This window comes from Oreochromis niloticus, linkage group LG5, assembly GCF_001858045.2.
Source record: "Oreochromis niloticus isolate F11D_XX linkage group LG5, O_niloticus_UMD_NMBU, whole genome shotgun sequence".
NCBI lineage: Eukaryota > Metazoa > Chordata > Actinopteri > Cichliformes > Cichlidae > Oreochromis > Oreochromis niloticus.
In genome coordinates this window covers 10,974,920-10,987,840 of record NC_031970.2, presented here as the reverse complement: position 1 = coordinate 10,987,840, position 12,921 = coordinate 10,974,920, and the positions used below count along the sequence as shown (strand labels likewise).

General features: G+C 37.3%; 1 protein-coding gene across 2 annotated transcripts; it reads right to left on the bottom strand.

Annotated features, from left to right (window-relative positions):
- Nucleotides 1–2,150: 2,150 nt before the first annotated feature.
- LOC109202239 (sterile alpha motif domain-containing protein 3-like) lies at nt 2,151–9,646 on the bottom strand. Of its 2 annotated transcripts, none has more exons than XM_019359101.2 (7): nt 9,342–9,646; nt 8,667–8,696; nt 7,219–7,322; nt 4,367–5,344; nt 3,944–4,096; nt 3,679–3,771; nt 2,151–3,060 (listed from the first exon to the last, which is right to left on the bottom strand). In XM_019359101.2, exons 2-7 carry the CDS (start codon nt 8,677–8,679, stop codon nt 2,743–2,745), a joined length of 1,659 nt encoding a protein of 552 aa, XP_019214646.1. In that variant the 5' UTR covers nt 8,680–8,696; nt 9,342–9,646; the 3' UTR covers nt 2,151–2,742. The 2 variants fall into 2 exon arrangements, with proteins under 2 accessions (XP_019214646.1, XP_019214647.1); XM_019359102.2 differs by having other exon boundaries at nt 7,219–7,295; nt 9,342–9,645.
- Between the last annotated feature and the right edge of the window lie 3,275 nt (nt 9,647–12,921).

Genomic DNA, 12,921 nt, shown 5'->3' with positions numbered 1-12,921 from the left:
ACAAGAAGCAGTGGTTCCCTCACATCAGCATGTAGTTAGAATATCAAATGCAGGAATATTTGCTCCTGCATGTGAACAAATATGCAGGCAGACATTGTGATATTCACATTTCTACAAAGAATCTACAAAGAATCATTTCTAGAAAGAAGTTTAAAAGACAAATATTTGATCACTGACTCTAACTATTATAAGCATTACAACACAATTAGCATTTTTTTTTACTGTTATGGATGCACCACCATTATCATTAATAGTAACTTTTTTAATTAGGAAAATAAAATATTAGTTGTTTACTGTGCATAACAGCAACCGAGTGATGTAAATCGAAAAAAACCCGGAAAAATTCTCAAAAATAATTTATGACAAATTTATCTGTGGACGTTTCGAGCTCTACTAATGACATAATGTACGATTTCTAAGATAGTGAGACGCTGTAACATATTTACTATATATGGATTAATTTTATCATTTTGGAGTGTAAAATATTTTATTACTTCAGTCATAAAGATATTCTGAAAGTTTGTATTTAAAAAAAGGCAACTGAGGGCAGACGCTTGATTCCTTCTTTTGTTCTGGCCGCATTTTTATTGCAGAAGCCCTCTCTCATGGCACACAGAGCATGCTGACGTGCTGAGCCTGTAATCTGTTTTATCTCCATGCACTAAAGGAAAAACGAGCTGTTTTTTCACTTGCACAGAAAGCTATATAGTTACATACAGGTGAAGCTAGAACTTTATTAATCATAGTGACTGAATAGTGAGTTTTAACTTATTAATTTTTAAAAAAATTCAAAGTGGTGTTTACATACTGCATGATTATGGTAACCTGGTATGTAAATCGGCATAAATAGGAGATGTATATACTTACACATCATCTTGTGTCTTTATGAGGAAATATCCAGCATATTGTATGATTATCGGGATCGTTCCGAGTTATTAAGGTCATATTAAAAGTTTTACCAACTGTCCAGAGTAACGTAGCAGTTCAGTTTATCACAGTAGTAACATAAATGTCCTTCTTAGCTTTTGTAATACTATTTTTGACTGAATTTAATTTAAAAGCATTATATCTTATACCTTATATCGCATTAGTGATTTCACACAACTGACTGACCTCCTAAGGCGAATGTAGGTTTTCACGCTTGCACAGTTCAATGAATATCTAATAAAAATTCTACAGTCATGTAATGACTTCATGGGGATCTAGATATGGATGCTTTTCCTGTCGGAAAACATGAAAATGGTTAATTTAACTTGGTTGCTGCTCTGAGAGATATTGCCTCTTTACTGTATTTCCTTTGTATTTAACCTAGACCCTAAGAGGAAGGAGGGGAACTCAGAATCTCCTGGGGGACCCAATTATATTTTCTCCTGTGTTCTCTGCAATATAATGACTTTGCAACAAGATCATTTTTACTGCCTCTGTTTTATTTTCTTCTGATTTTATCTCAGTAGACATAAGAAATTAAGCTTATTTTACTCAAGGACCATTTCTCTGGCCCCCTTATCCTGTTTCATTTTATAGTTTTTACCTAATGACCACTATAACAGGCTATGAGGGACTGTCCTGCTGCCTGTGCACTCTTAACCCGAATTAGTTGACTTTACTCGCAAATTGCGAGGAAACCCGTTGCCTTATACCACTTTAGTTTTTACACAAGCTGAAACTAAATACGTTTAGTTTAACTAACATGGAATGTTAAGTTTTTACACAAGCTGAAACTAAATAGGTTTAGTTTGACCAACTTGGAATCATAAGTTTTTACACAAGCTGAAACTAAATATTTTTAGTTTTATTAACATGGAATACTACGTTTTTACACAAGCTGAAACTAAATAGGTTTAGTTTAACTAACATGGAATGTTAAGTTTTTACACAAGCTAAAACTAAATATTTTTAGTTTTATTAACATGGAATACTACGTTTTTACACAAGCTGAAACTAAATACTTTTAGCTGTATTAATATAACATGAATTTTCATATTCATATTTTTTTGTGTAGTCAGAATTATTGAATAACAAGATATTACTTGTTACTGGTACTTACTAAAAAAATTAGATTGTATTTTCCTCTAACAAAATAACTTTTTTATGAATTATAAAAAACATTGTTACAATGAAGTTGGATAGGAAAAAAAACAAAATCTTCAAATGCTCCAATGCATTTTATTTTTAAGAAAAAGCCACAACAAAGCCAATGTTAATTTGTCTGTGTGGTAGTTGAATGTGTGTGTGTTTGTGTGGTAGTTGAATGTGTGTGTGTTTGTGTGGTAGTTGAATGTGTGTGTGTTGTGTGGTAGGTGAATGTAACAACCAACAAAAAACAGAATTCCCAAAAATTCCCTGTTACAAACAGGATCTGCACCATCTGCCTACATTAAGGCAGGTCAACAGACATACTAACAAAGACTTTCTAATTAGAACAATATCCAACTCCATCTACAAAGACTTATGATGCAACAACTTAAACAATGTCTGTCTTTCAGGTACAACTCTTCAATTTTTACTTTCACGTCACATGCTTCTGCTCACTTCTAAAGCATCTAAGTGTGTGTGTGTGTGTGTTTGTGTGTATAGAAGTTTATGTGTAGTGTTTTTTGTTTGTAGGTGTTGTATGGGACTGTTCTGACTGGGTGCTGAATGTGTCTGTTTCTGCGTTTTGTGCCTTTTTGTTGGGCTGTTTTACAGAACCAAAAAGGTGAGGAAAAAAAACAAACATGTCACAGTAGAGATGACATCACTTTACATTGTAAGCTGATTTTTCAAAGATTGTATCTTTGGCTTTAGGTCAGTGTGGCCTAATGAGAGCAAAATCTGTTGGATGAACAGAAAGGTCAGCTTCATACTTTTAGGATAGTTAAGATGGAGTGCATACGTGAGTCCAAACAGAATGCACATTGCTTTAGGCAGATCTTGGATGTTTTCCATCACGACTTCTCCCTCAATGATAATTTTCAACAAGGTTGGACTTGGATGCTGGGCAGATGTGAGCACAGCCTCTTCACGCTCAGTGAGAAGAATCCCGATGTCAAGGTCACGGAAAAAATCAGCATCTGATTCCTTGTAAAACAAAAGTACATAATCATTAGAATACTCGTTACAAAAATAAACTTCAATCATGATACCATGAGAGTGTCATAGTGAAATGTAAAAGAAAAGAGTGGAATAGAGGCTTCGGGAACACTTGGAAGTGCTATAAAACAATCTTCATAAGTAGATTGACAGGGTTATTGAAACAAAAAACAACAACCAACCAACCAGCGTTTAAATATGCAGCATAATATAGGAAGGAACGTCGATACACCAATCAAAATGTAGGGGTGGTACCTTCAATTTAATTGGGTCAAAAGCAATTTGAACTGGATCAGTATAAGTGATTTTTCAGACTTGATCCGGTTCTAATTCCATTCTAATTGTGTTAATTACTTCCTTTTATACTTAGACATTCTTTCTTTGCATTCCTTTTGATATTTTATTTTTCATATTATTTTTCTTTTGTTCTTTTTTCCAAATATATTTTGTGCATTTCCAGGTTGATTATTGTTTCCTATAACCTCAAAGCGTTTTATTTACTGCAGGCGTCTGTCCAATCAACTCTTGACCTTCTCTGTGCACCTTGCATGTGGGTGAAGCTGTGCCAGGAGACGTTTGGCTAAAAGAACACAAGAGTGTACTTACAAAGCCTGCTTTGAAGAAGGTTGAAGGATTGTCCCCCAGGATGATTGGAAGCCCTCTGAGCACCTGTGTCCGGATTGCAGTTGGGTCAGTAGTCTTTGGGAATGAAACAGAATAACAAATTAGACGACTAAAATAAAACAAAATAACTTATCAGTAAGAAAGCTACTGATCAACAATAAACTGAATTACACAAACTATAGACTGGGACTATGATGTTTGTAAAACCTGTAAAGAACAATACTAAACATAATTTGTATGAACTTACATTGGTCTGTTGTGAAATCTGAGTCAACAACTGTCCAACATTCCCTCTCTTGGAACGAAATAACTCAAGGAAACGAGGACTGTGCCGATCGATGTTCTCATAAAATTCCTGCTTGAGGTTCTTGCCCACAATCCTGCTGAACTCCATGAACACCTGAAAAATACAGAAAGAGAGAGAGAGTAAAAAAAAAGCACTTAACATAACCAACCTGTACAAGACAAGCCATCTGCAAAGTAGAGCTGGAGAAACAGCCATGAATGTCATTTTTGTGGAATTTTAAGTTTTGATGTTTCTATGTATAAACGACATGCTCCACATTAAAGTCATCCATGTTTTCCTTAAAGGGGTCAAAAGAAATCGACATCTAGGCACATTATATAAAACACAGATAGTTATTAGTTATCTTTGCTTTTGTGAACATACCTGATCTTCTGTGAAGAGGGCAGGCCAGCGTTTCACCATCATGTTTATGGGGGGTTCAGAGTCCACAACCTCTTTTCTTCTCAAAGCAAAAGTCTGATCCATCTTTTGTTTTACAAGAAGTCCATTTGGGGTTCTCTTCTGCATTTCATCAGCCAAGTCCTTACGGGCCTCTTCCAGGGCAGCTTGATCAAATCCATCCGGAAAGTTGGGCAAGTAGTTGATTTCACCTTTCTTTGCCTTTTTTATCCGCTTGTTTGCTGGTTGTCCATCTGATGAATGCCTTCCCCGCTTACCGGCATTTACTGCAACATCAAGGCATCCTGATTGCCTGCGCTTTGTTCTATAATTTCCCATTTTATGCTTTAGACTATTTTTCCAACCACAACAGCGAGTGACAGAGCCTCGCTCCTGGAGACAGGGGTGTTTGTTTATCAGTGCTGTTGCAACACTTTCAAACTGAGCAGCAGTTGGGTATGCTGTGTAGCTATACATGCTTTCTGCCAGTCTCTCTAGTATCTCATGTTTCAGCTCTTTTGAGACCTTAAGGTGTGTTCCTTCACTCATAAACAGCAAATCTGCTTGCCTCAGTCTATACTCCACATCAACAGAAAATGTTGGAATGTCAAAAAATTCTGGCCATGGTTCACGTCGATCCTGAGGTGAATGTGAGAGTATCTCTGTATCTGCAGTACTTGTGTCGCTAAAGACGTCATCAGATGAGACAGGCACCAGGTCAAAGACAGGCAGGACTTTAATGGTTGGTTTTTCTGGAAGTTCTTGAAGATCTGTTAGATTACATAGTTCATTATTGAATTCAGGGTCTTGGAATTGGAGACTGAAGTTGTATTGAAGTCCCAGTGACTCTCGAAGCTTGGTTATCAAGTCTTTTACTGTAGAAGGCCTTGAATGTAGGATGACTTTCCTTATATCTGCCTCTGTTAGAATGACTCTCATGGTCATTTTCTGGTTTGCAGTCATCTTGGAAATAGAAACAACAATTAGAATATAACTTTACATATAAAAAAAGGAATTTAACGGCTAAACAATCACTATGTGCATCACAAAAATAGTTGATTAATGCATTTGTTGCCTAAATTCAGTACACTTTTTTTCCTTCAGAAGAAACATCACTATGAAAATAATTAAGATAACTTAAATGATAGAAGTGTTTATGATTTCAAGTCAAAATATTTGAGAGCATCATACTGGGCTTTGGAAAACACTGAACAAGCTGAACTATCACCAACACAGAAACAAGTTATGAGTACTATCCAGAGGGGGAAAAAACTATGGATGTCCATGAGATTGAAGTTGTACATCCAATAAATGTGTGTTGTTTTTGTTGGTGTTGCTTGTGTCTGTGTGGTACATGACTTTGTTGTTTGTCTTGGTGTTCTATGTAAGATAAGAAAATTATGATTTATCCTGAGATTTAAGTGGTAATTCCATTTTTTAGTCTATTTCTATAGAAGCCCCCCTACTCAAATGTACAAGAAAAACATTTACTAAAATAGTCAGACATTTATGAAAAAATATAAAACCCTTCTCAGACTGTATTATTATATATTTCATCATGAGCTCTAAAATTAGACAAAAAACCTTACAGTCTAGACTGATTGCAGAAACCACACTTTTGCTTTTTAGCATATAATATGACGCTTGAGGGTCACTACTAAATGTTGACCATATGTGTATGCTGGAAGAGGGAACACATCATTTAGATCTTTCAGCTGCACCACACACAGAGAGGGGTTCCTGCTGTCACAGATGAGTTCAAAAGACCTCAGATGCTCGTGGTACCAAGCAGTCATCTCATTACAAATAAACAGGATCTCGGTGTTGAGTGCCACTATCTGTTTGATCTGCCTAAATGAAGGTAGCCCAGCGCATGAACCAACAGAGACTATCATGCCAGAACGATATGTAACTCCATCTACAGAGACTGATGATGCAACAAGCACTGATGTGAGCTGAGGAACTTTCCGGCAGAAAACCTGTTGGACATCCTCAGGATAAGATCTGATTGATGCTGTAGTGACCTTGTCCATTTCAACTGATGGCCTGAAAAATGAACTTGTGTCCAAATAGTAAGCCATCATTTTCTGATGCTTAACAGCCAATGTCAGAGCTACATTTTTGAAGTTGTGGGCATTACGTATGACCCGTTTGAAGAATTTGTGTTTCCCCTCAAATCGCATTGTCCAAACGTCTGAAAGGGGACCAAATGCTTTGATCAGCTCGGGGTAATGCTCGAGGTAGTGATGTTTTGGCCGTAATCTAAAATCTGGGAATGTTGTTTGCAACAATTCTCTGTGTTCTGACACTTTGCAGTCAAGGAAATGTACTGACTCTTCAGTGTGCTTTGTTGCAACAGCCAACTCAACAATCTCTTTTAGGAGCAGTAAAATGTTCCATGCATCGTCTCCCTCAGGGACTTTATGGCCAATGATAAGTGGGAGCAGCCTAAGTAGAGCCCAGTTCTCATGGCCATTGCCACCAATGGTCCCTTTGGTAGAGAAGCTGTGGGAAATTGGCTGAGGCTGGTCAGTTTTGTCATCAAAGGCATATTCAAAAGCTTTTATAGCATAGTTCAGTGTGTCTATGGTAAAATATTTTTTAGAAATCATGTTTGAAATGCAGAGTGATAGCTCAACAGGAACAATCCCTTCCAAAAGGTCATGGAGGATGTCGGGGGGATACCCATGGACAACGTGAAAATGCTCCAGACCATCAGTCAGTACACACTCTCCTTTAACACCATATTGTTTTGCCTTAGTAGGATCCTGCTTTACCTCCTGCACCTGCTGATTGTGAGCATCAATAGTGCGGGGTTCAAAAGCACCTGAATTTACCTCTTTGGCTTGCATCTCGTCCCTTGTTGCCATGCAGAACCTGCAGAATCTGTCCACCGTAAAGCTTTCGAAGAATCCTGCCAGAGAATGAGCAGCCAGGTTATCTGCAGCCACATATACAACTGTCCCTTTAACACATTCTCCCAACTTCTCAACATAGACACCATGTTGCTCCAAAGAAGCTAGATCTTGAATGAGTGGGTGGAGAATTTTTGCATAGCCAAATTCTTTCACATAAGAGGCTTTACACAAGACAGCAAGCTGGATGGAGTGGAGTGTGGATCTGTACTTTGATGGGACATTAGCTATCACCCAATACACTGCACTCATTTTGTGTTTCTTTCTAGATGTTCCCAAAGGGTTGGACACTTCAAAATCATCTGTATATAGTCCAACAGCGATTTTGAATTCATCCCCTTTAAGGAGGTCATTTTCATTACAGTATGTACCATCTCTGTATGAACTGTACTCATGTTGCACATGCTTTTGGATGGAAAGAGCTTTATCCAAAATGTCTGCCCTACTCAACATCTTCTGTAGCATTGGATGCAAAGGTACATATACAGCACTACATTTTTTTCCTCTTTCAATAAGGTACTCTACTGGTTTAACCTCTGTAAAGTTTTTATTCACATATGCTGCTCTCCTTTTTGTAGTTGATAAGGGGCCATTCTTGCCACAGAATTTCATCATTACATTACCCTTTTCAGCAGCCCTTACTAATTCTTCCACAACAGAATCTTCCACATTTGTATGTGGTTTGAGAATTTCCTTGACTGCATTATGCAGCAGTGGCTGGGCTAGTTCACAAATCTGTAGCAGCTGTTTTATAACTTCTTGTACTGTATTTTCTGGAATGTGTAGCACTGTTTGCATCTTTAAAAAAAGAGCAGCAAGATTGTGCTCCAGCTGTTTTTCTAAATCATGAAGATCTTCATTGGTAGAGTCCTCATTGTCTTCCGATTCGGAGGTGTCATTGGGAGGCTCGTGATATTCTTGTGCCATTTCATTAGTTACATTACCAGCAACAATTTCCGGCCTGAACATCCTCCAGTCGAGTGTTCTGTGCTCTTTACTTCTGTGTGCATTAAATGTAGAATACACACTGGTGTGAAAGTTGCAGCCATTAAATGGACACTGGACTCTGTGATTTACCTTCAAATGTGTACTGCGCAAGTGAGTGAGGAAGACTGCTTCTGTGCAGGGTGCAGAAAAGTCACATGACTGACACTGAAAGGTTACTTGTGCAGTATATATTGGCTGTGGAACCTGGGTTTTTTGGTGGATCTTTGCTAAGTGAACCTTGAGTGCATTCATGGAGTTGAATGTGCACACACATTCTTGGTGTAAGCAGGGAAATGGGGCTGTTCTTCCATAGTTTCCGTGTTTTAACCGGTAATGTTTTAAAAGGTAACCCCTTTTCTCACACATAAACTCACAATACTTACACTTCCACAGCATCTTCACAACACAAGGATCTGTAAAACATAAAACAAGAAAACTATCAGACCAAAATAATATTGCTGTATAACACAAAAAAGTAATAGAACCAAAATATATGTGTTACCATAAAACTGGCACGTAAATAGGTAAGAGAGAGTGAGGGAGAACGAGAACAGAGTTCCTACAGGTTAGTTAGTCTTTTTAAGACCTTTTATGTTAAAAATGAAAGGTGGCAGTATGTGTAAAAGTTGATAACAAGCCAAGCAGAGTTGTGAAAAATTAAAGAACACTTCAGAAGGCCACAAGAAAGTTTGTCTAACAATGTTGTTTTTTAACGTTGTTACATTTTTTTAATGTTAATCATTTCTCTAAGACATCGTGTTCTGAGTTTCTGACCTGGGTCATCATAGTGTTCTAAATCGTTGATTCAGCAAATATAAACTTATGTTACCCTATATATCAAAGTAATTGTGGTTGACAAATTAAACTGACTAAATCTAACTTTATTATTCTGCTGACAATAATAGATGGACTCTAGCTAGCAATAAGTAGCCTATATATTACCGATATGCACCAAGTTTAAACCGTACAGTAAGTGACAGCGTCAAAAAATACCTCCAAGCTTTTTGGTGTTGCATGTTCCAACAAAGATATTTATACTACTTATTTTACATACTAACCGTTCAAGGCGTTCAATGCTGCTGAGAAAATGTCGGCAACAGTCTGCTTTCTTCCCTCCCGCAGAGTCCGCGTTGAATCCGTTGCAGAGGCCTTGTGGGGCGCCCAGTGAAGTTTTGAATTAGGCCCCTCCCCTTTGTTATAAAACTAAACACACCAAGTTAATTCTACTAAACCGGATTAGTGGCACTTACTATTTCAGCTAAAAAGTACAATTAACTAATGTTGTTTAGTAATGATAGCAGGTTTTTACAAAACATAACAGTATAAGTAATGATCACTCAGAAGTTTAACTAGAAACAAAATCTGGGTTTACAGTGTGGTAGCAGGTCAGTGCTCGAGGTAAATTATTCTATTTCACAAACTGTTATTCAATTCATGCTATAAACAATGATCGCTGTCTTTTAAGGTTGGCCCGGAGCAACTCCAAATTCAGTGGTGAACAGTTCCCCTGCAGATCATCATGTTGAATTCAGCCATAACTTTTCATGCAGTCAGTCATAAAGTTTCAGCTTGAACAGACGTGGTAGGTTTCCAAACCCAATAGCTTGTGGCTAGATTTTTCTTTGCAGTCTAGCACAAATCTCTGACCACAGACCAGACCAGAATTTGTCTGGAGGCTTTAAGGATCCTCAGATGTTCAACAGAGTTAACTTGCCAAATATATAGGAATTATATTTAATGCTTATGAAGCCTATAAAAAGCAACATACAATTTAAAATGTATGTGATTACAACAAATTGGACATGTACTTGATTTAACAAGCCAATACACAAACATGTCCTGGTTATATGAAGAATAAGTACAAACAGTGACGCATTCAAATGTGGGTGGTGGCGCTGCACTGTGTATTAGTGTCTAGGCATACACATTTATGCGTTGTATAAGCATGCACGCAAGTGTCCAAATGCCACTGCATGTAAACGTCTGTATTTGGAGAGGGAACAGAGAGGGCTAAAGTACAGAGCAGAGTGAGGAAATAGAGCAGAAGAATAGAGGCCTGACGTAAAGAAATCCTGGATAATTCTGCCCTAAGATGTGTGAGGGCTACAAAGAGCAGAACGCAACATCCAGAGGTTGTTCCCATGGCAACCTTTGCCCAGGGAGATCACTGACCCTCCCGCCCTGCAGTGCAAGCGGGGGCACAGATTGTAGGTCACATATGGCACCAGTGATCCAATCAGGTCTAATCTGGCTTGACTTTTAGGTCATAAATTATACTGGCAAGCTGGTATATATTCAGGCTTCAGTCAGCTTAGCTGTCTAACAATGGTTGCTTTAAAAGACAAGTTGATGAACTGACCCATTAAGTAGGAATGTAAACAAATGTACATTTTGTCCGTCATTATGGAACACATACAGATCGAGAGCATAAGCAAAGCATAAAAAGCACCATCATAGTGATCTGTTGGGTTGGCTAAATGCAATACAGTAAAAGAGCAATTCAGCAAAAGACGGCTTTGCATTGTTACACATGCTGATTACGTCTGTTAAACAATATACACATGTACCAAACATGTAATATGTCCAACATCACAGAAATGATCACATGCACAGTATTTTCACATTAAAATATAAATGTGAATGTCAGTTTCTAGGTCATTGTCTTTTCTGCAATATTGTATTAAAAATAAGGTTTTTTAAGTATTTAAAAGATATAATGCTGGTAAAAGGTTACCTTGAAATATTTTTTGATCTTTTTTAAGCCAAAATACACACTTTTTTTTTTTTTTTTACAACAGCAGAGTTAACAGTTATTTGGTATTTGTGAGAGCTAGTGTCATTTAAAGTAGTCAACACCGAATGTGGATAAAAAGCATTTTTTAACACTTGTGATATCTGAAAATTCAACAAGAAGTAATGTGTTATTTGCATATGATTATTGTCATAAATTTAGGACATGTAACGTTACTAATCTGGGCTGTGGAAACCCCACAAAGGGAAATGAGAAATGCCCGTTTGCGCAGGAATTGCGTGTTGGTATTTCACAATGTTTAAATGAATTATAATGCCCCTACCAAAGTTCTTGTACCATATCTGCACACATATGTAATTCATGATGACCTCAGTATCACCAGTGTGAGAAACTGTGGGGGAAGCCTTTTTTCTGGATGTGGATGTTAGATGCCGGTGGTCATGCAGCAGAAACACAGATATGATATGAATGATTCATACACAATGTTCCTGGAATATTGGAATAGGGCGCCTGGCCATCATCAAATGGGCTTTGTAGTTATATGTGCCTTTGCAAAGAGTTTCCAGACACAAGAAAACACACACACATACACAGATACATCATTGTGAACTAAGCTTTTAAATCCTAGTTTAAGTTGGGGTTGTTTCATGGTCTGGATCATCTGAATTTTCTTAGCACTCACTTATGCATTAATAAAGCAGATGTTATGTGTGGTATCTTTGCTGCGTATTTAATGGACTTTTTTTTTGTTGCCTCAGGTTCTATATTTTGCTTATATTTATTGTGTCTAATGTATGTTTCCCCATGTTTATGCATATATTTCTGTTTTTCAGTTTAAATCATGTTAAGATAAATGTAATGAAATGTGCAACATAAATAGCATTTCTATTCGATTACACTTTATGTATTCGGGTCAAACTCAGTCTGATCTCGAACCATCTCTACTCACTCACTGCCCCGTGGTTTGCGATTTCATGAGTGAGCTGGTAATAATCACGGGTGACTGGATTTTCACCTTTTTGCTGATATCTATACATGAAGGCGCAGCTCCACTGTGAGACCTTGAGCTGCCATATGGGAATGCCTGAATTCTGAAGTCAGACAAGTCTTTACATCTGCTTCTCATTGCCTTATCTGCATCTTATATGCACCCAAGTAAAGGAAACCAGTGTATATTTAGCAGAATTGCTGTAATTATTTTTAAAAAGCCAAATATGACAAATTATTGCAGTATGAAGAATGTTTATATGTTCTTTTTGGTGATGGATCTGTTACAGTGTTAGAAATAAATGGAAATGGAATGTAATTTTAGACATCTCAACATATTCAAGAAAAGCACCTGCAGGTGTTAATAAAATTATACCAGTTCAGCGGTCTAGAATGAAGCATGACTTATTTGTTTTTTGTTTTTTCTCTTGGCTTTTTCACCCTAACTCTGTGTTCTGCCTTGTCTCTCTGTGCTCTACTTTTCTTTATTTCTTTTCTCGTTCTCTTCAGCCTTCAACCAGTCGCAGCAAACAGATGCCCCTGCCTGAGGTTTCTTCCTCTTAAAACTGAGTTTTTCTTTCCCACTGTCACATAGTGCTTACTCATTGCTTGTAGGTTTTTCCTCAACAATATTACAGGGTCTTTACCTTGGTGGATAACAGACCTTGAGGGAACTGTTGTGATTTGGCACTATATAAATAAACCTGAATGAACTGAACTGGAGGAAGTATGTTATGAATAACAGAAAACATTCAGTAAATATTCAGAAAATTCACAATAATTTCAGCAGTGAAATTATCGTACATTCTGATTTCAGTTGAACATATTGAGAGGATTACTTGTGAATCTTACTCTTATTATTTGGACTCAGTCTTTCTTTTAGTGGAAACTGGTCACTG

Coding starts and splice junctions, on each gene's coding strand:
- LOC109202239 (XM_019359101.2), bottom strand. Junction 5,345..7,218: donor ACGAGATGCAAGCCAAAGAG/GTAAATTCAGGT, acceptor TCTATTTCCAAG/ATGACTGCAAACCAGAAAAT. Junction 4,097..4,366: donor CCCTCTTCACAGAAGATCAG/GTATGTTCACAA, acceptor TGTATTTTTCAG/GTGTTCATGGAGTTCAGCAG.